Source organism: Brienomyrus brachyistius, unplaced genomic scaffold, assembly GCF_023856365.1.
Source record: "Brienomyrus brachyistius isolate T26 unplaced genomic scaffold, BBRACH_0.4 scaffold62, whole genome shotgun sequence".
NCBI lineage: Eukaryota > Metazoa > Chordata > Actinopteri > Osteoglossiformes > Mormyridae > Brienomyrus > Brienomyrus brachyistius.
The window spans coordinates 918,413-932,553 of record NW_026042337.1 but is presented as its reverse complement, the minus strand read 5'-3'; the positions used below and the strand labels follow the sequence as shown (position 1 = coordinate 932,553).

Here is a 14,141-nt window from a genome sequence, read left to right as displayed (position 1 = left end):
TGCCAGGTTCTTCTTCTGTCCTCTGACTCAACTGTAGATCTTGGACTCATCTCTCATTTCCAGGGCAGCGTGGATTGTGGAAAACCTCTGCCACAGATGGGGTTGGATACTTTAAGCCTCAGACTAATATTAGTTTCCCTGATGTGCTTCACTGTCATGGGGAGGGACCTGCTGCACTCTTCCCATTTCAGTGTTGTGATGCAGCCACCACACTCAGGAAACTCCCAGGCTCGATTTCCTGATGAAAGCCTGAAGGTGGTACAGGGGGAGGTTTGTGCCTTTGTGTTTCAGTGGCAGGGCGAACAAGCACCTGAATCCTTAATACTGGCACTGTGAGTCATGTGACCCCTGTCACCATAGCTCATGTGTCATCACCAGCATCATTGTCATCATCATTATCATTGTCATCTTTACAGTTATTTAGAAGTAATATTTACCAAGAGCAAATCTCGGGTTACATATCTGTTTAGTGCTTTTCATGTTTTGATGGAAATTGCTTTGAATTATGACTAAATAAAACTTTTGATGTCAGGGAAGCCTGCCGACATCCTGCTATTTTGATATAAATCTTTGTCTCTGTGTTTTGCTTATTTACCGGATTATTTAGCCAAAGGGACATACATTTTTGAGAGAAAGCAAGATTCAACAGTCCCTGGAACAACTGGGGATTACAGGCCTTGCTCTGGGGCCCGATGGTGAAATCACACTGCCAAGTGTGGGATTTGATCCAGCAACCTTCTGATCACTGATAAAGCATTCTACCCTGCTCAGCCACACGTTTGCAAGCTGCAATGCCTTTGGGGTAGAATGGATGTATTCTATTACACTGTTTCTTCCCCAGTGCTTGCAGTTTGAGGTGTGACACATTCACTGTATGTGCCTTGGCATCTGTTTGATATTCAGCTCCTACTGGATAGGTTCGTTATGAAGGATGGGAGTTACGATGATGCTCTTGCTTCTCTCTTGCTGTCTGCTCTTCACTGGCCCTCTGGTCAGCCTCCTTTGCTGCAAGACTGCGCCACCCCTCAACCCTGCTACGAGCTAGTACGGTGCGGTGTTGCCATGGAAACGGCTGCAGTGTTTCCACAGCAGCGGAGACGAGTGTCTCTCATTAATCCACAGCCGCGTGGACGTGCGAGCAGGGTATGGCCGGCTGGGAGGGGGCCCGCCTGTAATCTGCCTCCTCTAGGTGCAGTGGTGCACCGGGGAAGCATGGGGGGGGGGGGGGGTAGTGACAAAGAAGGAGGATTTGGGAGCTGTGTGGTGTCATGGATTTCTAGACTGACAGATTTGCCAAGGGATGTCTGCTGGGGCCACGATGGGTGTGGATCCAACAACCAGCTGGGAGACAGGTGTGGCTCTAACTGAGCTCTAATCAAGCACGCAGCCGGTGTTTGGGTGTGCTGAGTCATGCGACTAACGCAGCATTGACATCTCACGACCCCTGTGACCTGAGCACGACATGTGATCACCACTCTGATTACTCTAAAGTCTAGTTTAAAACGAGGGGAACAAAGACGGCTGGGTGAGACCCTATCTGTCCTGAGAAGTAACTCATTGTGGTCCCAAAGGTCAGCACCATATAAAATATCCATAGCATGTAGCTATAAATGACAGGTTCCCCATGAAGGTGCCTCAGCTGTGGCCTGGAGCTTATTTTCCTCCAGCAAAAGCCTCAGCCTGTGACCTGCACACTTGCCCTGTGGCTCCTGGAACGATCTGCGGTTTTATGTTACAAAATATTGTCAAAAAACCACGACAGCTCGCTATATTCTCCGAAACACTCTCAGCTATGCATTCCTCTGTCTCCCTCTCTCTCTCTCTCACACACATTCTCTTGTTGTGCAGAGAGTGAGGCTGTACTGGAGATATAGGGAATGATGGAAGCAAACTCTTCACCCCAACCAGTTGATTTAGAGATGGGTTTTGGTGGGAACGCTTTGCCTTTATGGAATCCTACTGTCACACATGATGAGGCTAATTAGCAATTTTCCCAGATACCTTGGTGAGTCGAGTGGCTCTAGAAGACTATTCATGGGCCAGAAGTGCAACATAAGAATCCGCCCATCCATCCGCCCATCTATCCATCCATCCGCCCATCCATCCATCCACTCATATATCCACCCATTCACCCATCCATCCGCCCATTCACCCATCCATCCACCCATCCATCCATCCATCTTTCAATCACTTATCCAGCATTGGCTCGTGGGCGTCCTGAAGCCTGTCCAATTCTGCATAGGGCACAAGACCAGACATTCACCCTGGACGGGATTGTTATGTGGTCACTACCAGAAAATAGAGAAACAGGGAACTGGTGTCCACAGGATTCCCAAACATATCTGCACATGTACACATATTCAGTGAACAGCTGCTGATACTGGTGTGAACATTTAGGTGATATTCTCTGCTGGTTCTGTGTACTTAGGGGTATGAGTCACCCAGACTCCTCCCTTTTACCCTGCTTTTGGTGAATTTCCATATCCCGGCTGCTCCTGTCACTCTGTTTTGCATATTCACCAACGTGATATCAGCTGTTCCAGTTCAGTTTCTTCAGTTAACCTTGAGATGTGAGCCAGGAGATGCCAGACCCCTTACGCTGGCTGTACAGCAAACGGCCCAAGAGGTTTCACCAGTGTCGCCAATTTCCCAGTGGGAAATCATGAAATTTCTGCTAGAGTTGTGGCACATTCCTGTCATCTTGATTGCTTGGTGTAAGGTGTTTGGGAAAGTTGTTTTAAGTCAATCTTTTTCATGTCTTGAAGTTTGGATAAAATCAGTAATATTTAATATTATCATAGGTCTTTACTTTTGGCTCATGCAAATAGTGATGTGGACATTGTCAACATCCAGACAGGAAGCAGGAAAGTGGGAAGAGGATCTCAGGTAGAGCTGAGAGACACGGAGGATAGACAGACTTTGCTGTCCTCACTCATGCAACAAGAGTTGTGTCCACATTCCATGATGTCTTCTCTTTGTTACTGTTTTATCACAGCGAACCGGCACACGTGAACAGCTGTGGCCAAGCGTTGCTTCTGTTTCTACTTCATTGTTCTACGGTTTTTCTCTTCCTGTAAATTTCCACCAGAAGCATGATGGGAAATAATATCAAATGGAATCTAGCTGCAGTCTTGCAAATAGTAACCCTGCAAGATCCTCAAAAATCATAATCCGTGACAAAAAAAGACACATCGTCTTTAGAAGTAACTGTCAGACTTTAGCAAGTCATTTCATAGTCTTTTCAAAGTCTTGTAGTGTATTGTTAGGGTTAGCGACTAGCGACACTGAGAGATCAGTGACTAATTTATATGGGAGCACAAATCCCAGTTGCATTGCCTTCCGTCCTGCAAATTGATCCTCCATGGAAGGGTCTCTCAAATCCCACTACAAGATTGAATTTGCCATACATGATGATGTCTCCAGTGAAACGTTCAAAGAATGTACTCTCTTTTGATTCAAATTATGCTGAACGACTTCCTACATCAAAGGTCTGATTTCTGATAGTAATTATCTGGTTGTGTGCATCTGCATTTACATATGTGTGGATACATCTGGATATATAATGGCATCACACACCCCCAGACCATTATGACTTGTATACTTCCATAAGCATTACTTGGAAAATAACAGTTCATTGGTTTGCAGGCTCAGGCTCTAGGAAAACTTCAGTATGTTTTATATTATTCTGTGTCTACCCCCCCCCCCCCCCCCCCCCCAGTATTAATTGTTTGGTATTTGTTGTTTCTGTACTGTTCTTTGTGTGCTGCTCCATGACACTGAGATGGCAATAAAATGACTCGACTTCACTCGGTCCATCAACTCATCTCTAGGCTTTAGTTTCTTCATTATTAAAATATTGTGCTGTAGTTGTCATGCTTGGCTTTTATCCATCCATCCATTTTCCAAACCGCTTATCTTACTGGGTCACGGGGGGGGGGGGGGGGGGTCCGGAGCTTATCCTGGAAGCAATGGGTACGAGGCAGGGAACAACCCAGGATGGGGGGCCAGCCCATCGCAGGGCACACTCACACACCAGTCACTCACACATGCACACCTACGGGCAATTTAGTAACTCCAATTAGCCTCAGCATGTGGGGGGGAAACCGGAGTACCCAGAGAAAACCCCACAACAACATGGGGAGAACATGCAAACTCCACACACATGTGACCCAGGCGGAGACTCGAACCTGAGTCCCTGGTGTGAGGCAACAGTGCTAACCACTGCACCACCATGCCGCCCCTTGCTTGACTATTATCCAAAGCAAATTGTGCAACCAGCTGTTCTTGCCAAAAAATTCTGTATTATACGGATGGTTATAAACAAAACCCCTGAGATTTCTACCCACAGCATTTCATCTTAAAGTCCTTAATCCCTTTGCTGCTATTGTCACACATTTGTGCTCATCGCTGTTTATGAGATTACTTGAAGAACCTTGCTTTGGGGTGTCTGATGGTCATACTCTGCCTGTAGAATAAGATGATTGCAGGAAACTAGCCGCTACTTTGTACTTGGTCTTCTGACCGTGAGCTGTGCTTCTTGTGCAAATCAAATGAAGCCTTCTGCTTCATTTAATTTTGCTTCGAGGAAATGTCATTTACATAAATTGACCTTTAGCGCTTCAGTGACGTTCGTGGCTCAGAAAACGCTGGCATATTTTGAGAAGCCTTTTCAATGACGGTTTGAAGTAGATTGTCTGAAAGTGCGTGCGATTATTTGAGCGTTAGTTCACAAGCGCTGTTAGAACTTTGCAGCTCTCGTGGAAATTAACTGGTGATTGTGATGAAACACGAAAGGTAGACGCTGGCGCAGATCAGGAAGGAAAGCGTGATCTTTATTTCCAAAGGTTTCGCACAGCCGGAATCAGAGTTGGCGAAAGAGGGCGAAGGTGGTACTTGGTGATTGGGGTAGAGGTGGCAGTTGAGATCTGTGATCCATGCAAAAGTCGGGTGATTGTCATTGGTCGGCAGCAGGCAGAGGCAGTAATCAAAATCCAGGGTGCGGGTACAAGTTGGGCAAAGGGCGTTGGTCGGAGGTGATGAGCTAAGTGTGGCTTCTGGTCTATGGAAAGAAACAGAGGTCAGTGCACGAGGAGACAGGCGCGGGTATGAATGCGGGTATGAAGATCTCGCGATGCTGAGTCAGACCTCACAGAAGACAGGGCACAGCTGGGAGAGGCGTGGCTCTGAGGAGGAGCCGCTGGGGCAATCATGGAAAAGAAGTACTTTCTCAGTCAGGCGTGTCCTGACGATGGGACCTCGTCAGGGGAGCGAGGAAGGCGAGGAACGTCTGGGGTGAACCGTGACAGGTGATGTCTAAAGTGAACAGAATCCACCTGGAGTGTGAAATGTAAAAGATTTAGGAGATGAGGTGTGGTTCTGATTATACAGTACCAAATCCAAAGATTAATTCCAAGAATATATTCCATATTGTTTGTGAACATAACATGAAATTATCTGACTATATGTTTATCTGTTTTACTGAAGTATTAATTCTACAACTAAATTTGTTCTTGATATGAATCAGAGTACAAAGAGTCAGTTATTTTGATAGAATGTCGAAGAAAGAATGTAGAGTTTGGAACGCAAAATTTGGAATGTAGATTTGGGCATGTGGAGAATGAAACAGAAGATTGAATCTAATATGATGGGTATAATACAGGAATGTATGGAAAGGGGAGGGATAGGAACGTAATGAGCGAGGGGTTGAAGATGTGTGGCTTTCATTTGAGGCCTGGTGTATGAGTGGACTAGACATTGCAGGGCCTCTCTGCAAATCTCCATGCACAGTCAACTGGTATTGGGTGGGAAGACCACAACATCCGTTTGTTCAGTTTAGTATTGATTCTTGTGCTTAACAGACAGAAAATCAATGTAACAATGGATGTCCGCTGATAAATTTGCATGTCCTGGTGTAAGGGAATGTGTTGGGGAATATTCTGGAAGTTAATGTGAATGTCAGGGACTGATGGAATGATCTCGATGTAATAAGTGTGAGTTTGTATTTTAGTATCGATTCGTTCTTGGCTGTTCTGTGTGGTGGACAATTTTATGATTGAGTATAAAACTCCCCTAATTCACTTTTCAGTGATGTTACTTCACATTTGCAGTCTCTTTGATCTGTGACGGTGTAATGCCTGATTTTACTATCATCAGTTAGACAACAAACATATTAGTAGGAGAAGATTGAAGAGGAACTTGGACTAGAACCACATGATACAAGCATTTGGAGCGTCTGTGGACCCCTCTGTGTCCCTCACATTCAGATGAAGATGAAGATGAAGATGGCCCAGCACAGTTGTTTAGCTCAACACCAGATTGTTTTGAGGTTAATGATTCGGAAGGGGTTATGTTGTCATGTGACTGAGACATGCTTCTCAAACCTGATTAATTCTGGGAGAATCCAGCAGCTAATTCATTTGACATTTAACATAACGGTAGGTGCACTTCATTAAGTTATGTTATTAAATTTAAGTTCCTTCAAAGCACAACGTGTTAGTTGTCCTTGTAGTATCTTGGCATCGTTATTATGTTGCTTTTATGGATATAATTTTTCTTTTGGCAACTCAGAGGCATTTTCAGAAGCTTTTTGAAGTTTTGCACATGACAAAATATCATAATGGCTGGAGAAAAATGGGGATGAAGTCACTGTTAGAAGAGGTAGCACTGAACAAGTAAGACTGTGTATCGAAGTCCAGTGCTGACCTACATGTGGAAAATGAGGCCTGTATTTATTCCTGGTTTCTTGAAATTGGGACAGTCTTTTCGGTTCCAAGTTGAGTTCTGCTCTAAACTTGGAGAAACTCCACAGACTTATGAATACATGTAAACATTTCCCACTTACATTACATTACATTTCCCACTTACATTACATTACATTTCCCACTTACATTACATTTCCCACTTACATTACATTACATTTCCCACTTACATTACATTACATTTCCCACTTACATTACATTTCCCACTTACATTACATTTCCCACTTACATTACATTACATTTCCCACTTACATTACATTTCCCACTTACTTTACATTACATTTCCCACTTACCTCCCTAACAGGTTTTTCCAAAGCTTTGGCATAGCTGTAAAGGTATCGGAGTTTGGCTGTAGGATCTCAGTTGACGAATATAAATGCAATCCCTCTTCTAACATTAAAGGCAAGGGAGGGAGCATCGTGCCACGTGTGTGACTTGAAAGTATTGTGCCGATATACAAAGGTAAATAATATTTAATTATACGAAATGAAGGCCAATTTTGCGGAAATGTAAAGGAATAGTAACAATTGCTTGCAATTCCCAGTGTGAGCTCTGGCTGAGGATGTCAGCTGGACTTCATTAATTACAGCTTCTGTCACTGAGGTATCTATAAAAAGAAACGACACGAGTAATGAATGCAGTGCCTAGTGCCTTCACAGGAAGATACAGTGTTTTTTTAGACTGTTCTTCTCTGGTCTTAACCACACAGTGCACCAGTTACCTCCGTCATAGTCGCACTGCTTTGTGCCTCAGCAGAAAAAAAACCGTTGTAGAAGGATCAAGGTTTTTTTTATTATCAAATGTACATAACCCAAAAATAACTCTATCGTAGACAAACCCTCAGCATACACATCTGCAAGATGTAGACTAAGAGAATATGGACGATCAAGTTTCAATTGAGGTCGAATAGAATGTTATTCGCAAGGTGTTAAACCACACAGTGTATTAGTTACCTACGTCACAATTACAGTTTAAGAAATACACGGCCTAGTACATCAGTAGAATAAGTGGTGTGTTCTAGAACGTTCTCCTCTGTTCTTCCCTGCAGTGCCCTTTTTGCCTCCATCACGGTCACAAATGATGAAGTGCTGCACGGTTAGGTGGAGGACCTGTCTCATAAAATCTGGCAGCTGGAGGAGAACCGCAATGGCCAGTGCGAAGTCTCACATGCTCCTCATCTCAGTGTCCGTCTTAAGATGCGAAGAGCCCTTTGAATCCACTGGATTTCCCGCCTTTTCTTGTGACCCCATCAAGTCAGGTTTAACTTATTGGGGTGTCTAGTTAATGAATGGCAGCGTCTCCTCCTGTACTCATGGGTGGGGCCTTGAGCACTACAGAGGTGGGTCTTACGTTGTGGTGTCCCAAGCAGCTCTCATGTGTACATTCTATCACACACAGACACTTCCAGGAATGCATAATGCACATGATCATTAACTGCAAATGAGCACACAAGATGAAAAAGCCAGCACAAAGCCAGTAGATGCACAACTGCGCAAATAAAAGTCAGTGAGCTTACAGACACAACCAGGGAATGCAAACACACACAGAAACTGAGAAAGCGATAGACAGTATGCACACACAAATGCGAGTGACTGCACACGTGCATGCACATATAACAGCCAGACGGGACTGGTGGTTAATTCATTGCATGGAATAATTTAAAAACGTGTTACTGGAACTAGACATTCTGGGGCCAGGAGTGAGCTGTTTATCTGTCTCTCTGTAATGGGTCCACTCACAGTGTAATGGGGAAAATCAATGTTCTGGCATCCCTCTGCGTCCCTGCCGAAAACCTCTGGGTCCTAGTGCTCTCATGTGCACGGGTTAACTGACACCTACTCTTCACGCATGCCGCATCTAACCTAGATAGGTCACCATCTATCACGCACCTAGTCCAACATGCAACCCTTTCTGGAGGCCTTAATGCACACACAAAAGCAGAGAACGGTCTGTGGATATATTCACCTGAAGGCTAGGGAGCTCCTCTGTGACTGCTGTGATGCACAATCCCATACTTGTCATGTTGGGGGGGGGGGGGGGGATGCAGAGATATGCACTGACGTATAACGGGAGGAAAAGTGCAGGGTGGGGGGGGGGGGGGGGCTACTATCTCACGCCTTCATCTCAGCAGCTTCAAGTCTGCGGGCCACCACTGGACTCTGCACTGGAAGCACTAGAAGGCAATTGGCAGGTGCCTTTGGTGAGAGCTGCCCTGGCAGGGCAAGTGAGCAACTGGAGAGAAAGAAACCTTTTAGCTTGACGACCACACATGGCCTGTAGACATGACGTACTTATCCTCTGCTGCCTTTCGCTTTGGCGGCACGGGAATGCAGTTACTGGCCAGCCGTGAGGCTCTCGTCTTCACTGCGTTTATTTGAACCTACTTCCCTCACTGTATAACACTGCAGCACAGGGGTTCCTCTGGTCTGACGTATGTGGACGGCAGTTTCTGACATCTGTAGGTGGCACATTCTTACAGGCATTTCCAGGGAACATGGGCTGTACATGTGTTTAAGTCAAACCGAGGGCAAAGGAGCGTGTTGTGTTTCCAGATAGCAAACAAACATATGCTTCCAGGCCCTGGGGAACCGGCTAATCAGTGCCGTGATACTATAGGGCAGGTTAGGGAATACGCAGATCCACAGACCGACTCATGAAATCCTCAGCTTCTGTTGTCTTTCTGACAGCACCGAAAACGCTTAGGAACATGAATCGGTAGCTCATGACTGACTGTCTGAATTTGACATCTGCACCATTGCACCCTTGCAACTGAAAGGGGACTGGATAGCATCACGGCTAGCAGAGAACTTGTCGCTAACTTAGTAGCAGCTTAGCGGCTAACATTAGCCATCTTCTCAGATCTTTAGGAGGTCTGCCGTTCTAACATGGTAGCAGCTTAGTGGCTAACATTAGCTGTCTTCTCAGATCTTTAGGAGGTCTGCTGTTCTAACATAGTAGCAGCATGACGGCTAACATTAGCCATCTTCTCAGATCTTCAGGAGGTCTGCTGTTCTAACATGGTAGCAGCTTAGCGGCTAACATTAGCCATCTTCTCAGATCTTCAGGAGGTCTGCTGTTCTAACATGGTAGCAGCTTAGCGGCTAACATTAGCCATCTTCTCAGATCTTCAGGAGGTCTGCTGTTCTAACATAGTAGCAGCATAACGGCTAACATTAGCCATCTTCTCAGATCTTCAGGAGGTCTGCTGTTCTAACATAGTAGCAGCATGACGGCTAACATTAGCCATCTTCTCAGATCTTCAGGAGGTCTGCTGTTCTAACATGGTAGCAGCTTAGCGGCTAACATTAGCCATCTTCTCAGATCTTCAGGAGGTCTGCTGTTCTAACATGGTAGCAGCTTAGCGGCTAACATTAGCCATCTTCTCAGATCTTCAGGAGGTCTGCTGTTCTAACATGGTAGCAGCTTAGCGGCTAACATTAGCCATCTTCTCAGATCTTCAGGAGGTCTGCTGTTCTAACATGGTAGCAGCTTAGCGGCTAACATTAGCCATCTTCTCAGATCTTTAGGAGGTCTGCTGTTCTAACATGGTAGCAGCTTAGCGGCTAACATTAGCCATCTTCTCAGATCTTCAGGAGGTCTGCTGTTCTAACATGGTAGCAGCTTAGCGGCTAACATTAGCCATCTTCTCAGATCTTTAGGAGGTCTGCTGTTCTAACATAGTAGCAGCATGACGGCTAACCGGAGCTTGTACTCCATCTCATCATAAGTGGACCGGCGTTAAAGTCAAAGTAGCATAGAGGTTAATGGCTACTGTCACTTCAGGTCCTTAGAAGGGATCCGCTGTTAATGCAGTTGTAATGTATACGACAACCATCCTTGTATTTCAGTGGATTAAAACCAGCTTCCTGATAAGACAAGCTAGGTGAATGACTGCATTAAGGAGTCCACTAAGGAAGTAAATAATCAAATAAAATGTAGTGAGAGACTCATGTAGCCTTTTCCATTTATGGTTGGCCTGTGTGCTCCTCTTTGCTGTTTGTGTGTGCTTGTGTGTTCCCCTTTCGTGTGAATGTGTTTAGCTACCTTGTGTGGGCAGTACAGACATTGAGGGCCTTTCTCACAAGACAAACACTTAACTTTATAGTTTAAAAAGCGAAATCATGTGTTTTAGTGGTTTAAGTTTGGGAATTTGAGTTTGCGAAAGCTAATGTACGACGTTATGTCGGCTATGCGTGTCCCGGTACCGTTGATTGGTCCGTCCCGCTTATGTTTGTATAGTCATGGACATCCTGATTTTGCAGAGTTCGATGTATCCCTTGGTCAACAAGGGGCGGGGCTTGTGTTTCACTTCTTTGCCCAATCACAGTTTCCATCGTATGACATCACCGCATCAATTAAAACCAGTGTTTTCTGTGAAGCGGGTAGGAGCAGAGATTTATAAAGTACTTATTTTATGTACATGCCTTTTGTTAAGGGGCATGTCATGGATAAATGTAGACGGAACATGAGGATATGCTCACCTGCATGGGCTGTGTGGAGCAATGTATGGGTCTGACCTTATTTCACAATGATGATCGGGGCTATAACAATATTAATAATAATAATAGTAGTAGCAAGACTTGAAGCAGCAACCCTGTGATCTCAAGCACAGAGGTTTACCCTGCTGAGCCGCACACTGCCCCTGAACGGCTGTAAGCCTTGCATTTGAAAATGAAAAAGGAAATGGAGCAGTGTAGTGATGTCATGCAACGAAGACTGTGATTGGTTAAAGATGTGTATGTACCATGCTGGTTCTCTATATACCGCCGAAACTCAGCACAGTCCTCCTCTGTGCATCCCAGGTGCTCTACCTGCCGCTGGGGGAGGTCAGCAGGGAGAAGGTATACCCCATGCACCAGAGCAGCATAGACGGGGTGGAGGACATGTCCGCCTTGGCGGAACTGCACGAGGCCGCCATCATGCACAACCTCCACCTGCGCTACCGCAAGGACTGCATTTATGTAAGGGCCCGCTCCTTCCACCCTGCCCACACCTACACCTACACCTACATCAATACTGCCTGAATGAACGAATGTTACATTTATATAGTGCTTTTCAAAATACCGAAAGTGCTTTGCAGCACCAATGGAGAGCCCCTTCAACCACCACCAGTGTGTAGCCCTCACCTGGATGATGAGATGGCAGCCGTTCTACACCAGTATGCTCAGCGCACAGTAGCTAAGGGGTTGAAGGAACAGGAGAGAATCCACCAGTTAGATATATGGGATGATTAGGAGGCCAGATCTGAAAAGGCCAGGGTGGGCAGTTTAGCCAGGGCATCGGGGTACCACCGCTACTCTTTCGAAAGATGCCCTGGGATCTTTTATGACCTCAGAGAGTCAAATGATGACGCTATATATACAGCATGGTGTCCCGGTCACTGCACTGGGGCATTGGGACCCACACAGACCACAGGATGGGCTTCCTTGTTGGCCACAGTGACCCTGTCACTGCACTGGGACCCACACAGACCACAGGATGGGTTTCCTTGTTGGCCACAGTGACCCCGTCACTGCACTGGGACCCACACAGACCACAGGATGGGCTTCCCTGTTGGCCACAGCACCACCTCATCCAGCAGCAATAATCTGGTTATATTCCTGGGGGGATATTTAGGAGTCAGTTGTAGGAAATACTCCACACAAACTCCATGTGTGTAGTCCCTGACTGTAGAGGGTGTGTCCTGAATGAATGCAGTGGGAGGGGCTTCCACTTCTGTGGGCGAGCGAGAGCCTAAAACTGGGCGAAACTTTAACCCGAATGCTGCTCGATGGGGGGGCTGCTGACTCAGTTCCACTTCAGCATGTGTGGAGTTTAACACCCCCTCAAATATATTTATGTGCACTAATACACGCTTGGATCAGCAGAGATCAGCAACAGCAATACCAGTAGTCTTCTGGAACCTTCTAAAGCAACCTACCAGTTAGTGGACATTTAAGCGCTTGAAAGACGGTTCTAGAATGAGAACCGTGCATATTCATGATACTCGCATAGTTTATTCTGAAAGCTTCTGCGTTACATGTGTGTGGCAGCGCTAACCGCTAACAGGCTGCTATCCTGTTGTTGTTTCCGCATGAATGCCCACAGCCGCATCGAGCCGCGTGTCGTGTCATTAGGGTGGGGCTATGAACGGTGACTCTGCCTTTCAGGGTGTCTGTCAGTGTAATGCATTCTGACATCAGCTCCCTCACCGGCTGTGAATGTTTTTAAATCACATTACACCTGCATCGTTGATTGTTTTTTTTTTTTTCACTGCAGGAGCCACTGCTGAATAGGTACCTGCTCTTTATGCGTAATGAACCACAATCCCTGCTAATTTCATTCCATGGTAAAACATCCAAGCTACACATTAGTGGTTACTGGAGATTCAAATGAATGTATCAGCTGCAGCCAAACACTGGGCAGAATTCAACATTCAGCTACACAGTAGCTCTACTGCCCTCTTCTGGTTAAATGTAAAACTGCAGTGTTAGGTCCGTCCCAGAGGACTGCAGTAGATAGAATCTATATGCTCCTCCAGACATTATAGGATCAGGTTTCTTCTCAGTCGTGTGATTGTATAATACAATCCCCAGAAATATAAACCAGCCCACTGTCTAAGACAGGGGTCTCTAACTCCGCTCCTGGAGGGCTACCGTCCAGTAGGTTTTCTATCATACCTGCCTTCTGATGAGCCACATCTGTTTTCAGGTAAATATCAGGAACAGGTGAGATGACTGAGAGGCAACAGAGATGTTGCACAAGGAAAATAATTAAGAAATGAAGTATTCAATGTGACCGAAAGGGGTAAAAAAATGATGTGCTATCAGTTGGTGGTGATCATTTTAAATACGGTCTGATTGATGTGCGTGCATGTAGTGATCTGACTGGTTAATGTAGATAATATATGCATGAGTCACATTTACAAACCACATGCATGATGTTGGGCAAACAGGTAAGTTAAAGGTTTGCTAGTTAAGGCTGTCAGTTCTTTGTGTGAGTCTGTTATACCTTTAGAGACAGTATTTCCTCGATTTTCCATTAAAACTGCATTTTTACCTTGTCAACAAAACAATGAATTCAGGAGTTCAAAAGCTTTTAATTTTACTTTTTCATGCGTCCAAGAACTGGTCCTGGTCTTTCACTTGACACCCTTGAGGTTACAGTCATAAAAATAAAACAAACTGTCTCCTGACACCAGACCAACATTGGCTCCATCCTGGCAGCAGTGAACCCCTACAAGCAGATCAGCGGGCTGTATGCCCCGGCCGCCGTGGACCTTTACAGCCGCCACCACTTGGGGGAGCTCCCGCCTCACATCTTCGCGGTGGCCAATGAGTGCTACCGCTGCTTGTGGAAGAGGCACGACAGCCAATGTGTGCTCATCAGGTGAGCGGGCCGGAC

The 14,141-nt window shown here is 45.7% G+C and overlaps 1 protein-coding gene across 1 annotated transcript in view; it reads left to right on the top strand.

Moving 5' to 3' along the window:
- The window catches only part of myo10l1 (myosin X, like 1), a 73,618-nt gene that overhangs the window by 20,075 nt on the left and 39,402 nt on the right, over nucleotides 1–14,141 (top strand). Inside the window, exons 3-4 of the mRNA XM_049001882.1 lie at nucleotides 11,561–11,719; nucleotides 13,939–14,126. Of these exons, the coding sequence (XP_048857839.1) occupies nucleotides 11,561–11,719; nucleotides 13,939–14,126 (347 nt within the window). The remainder of the gene's footprint in view (nucleotides 1–11,560; nucleotides 11,720–13,938; nucleotides 14,127–14,141) is intronic.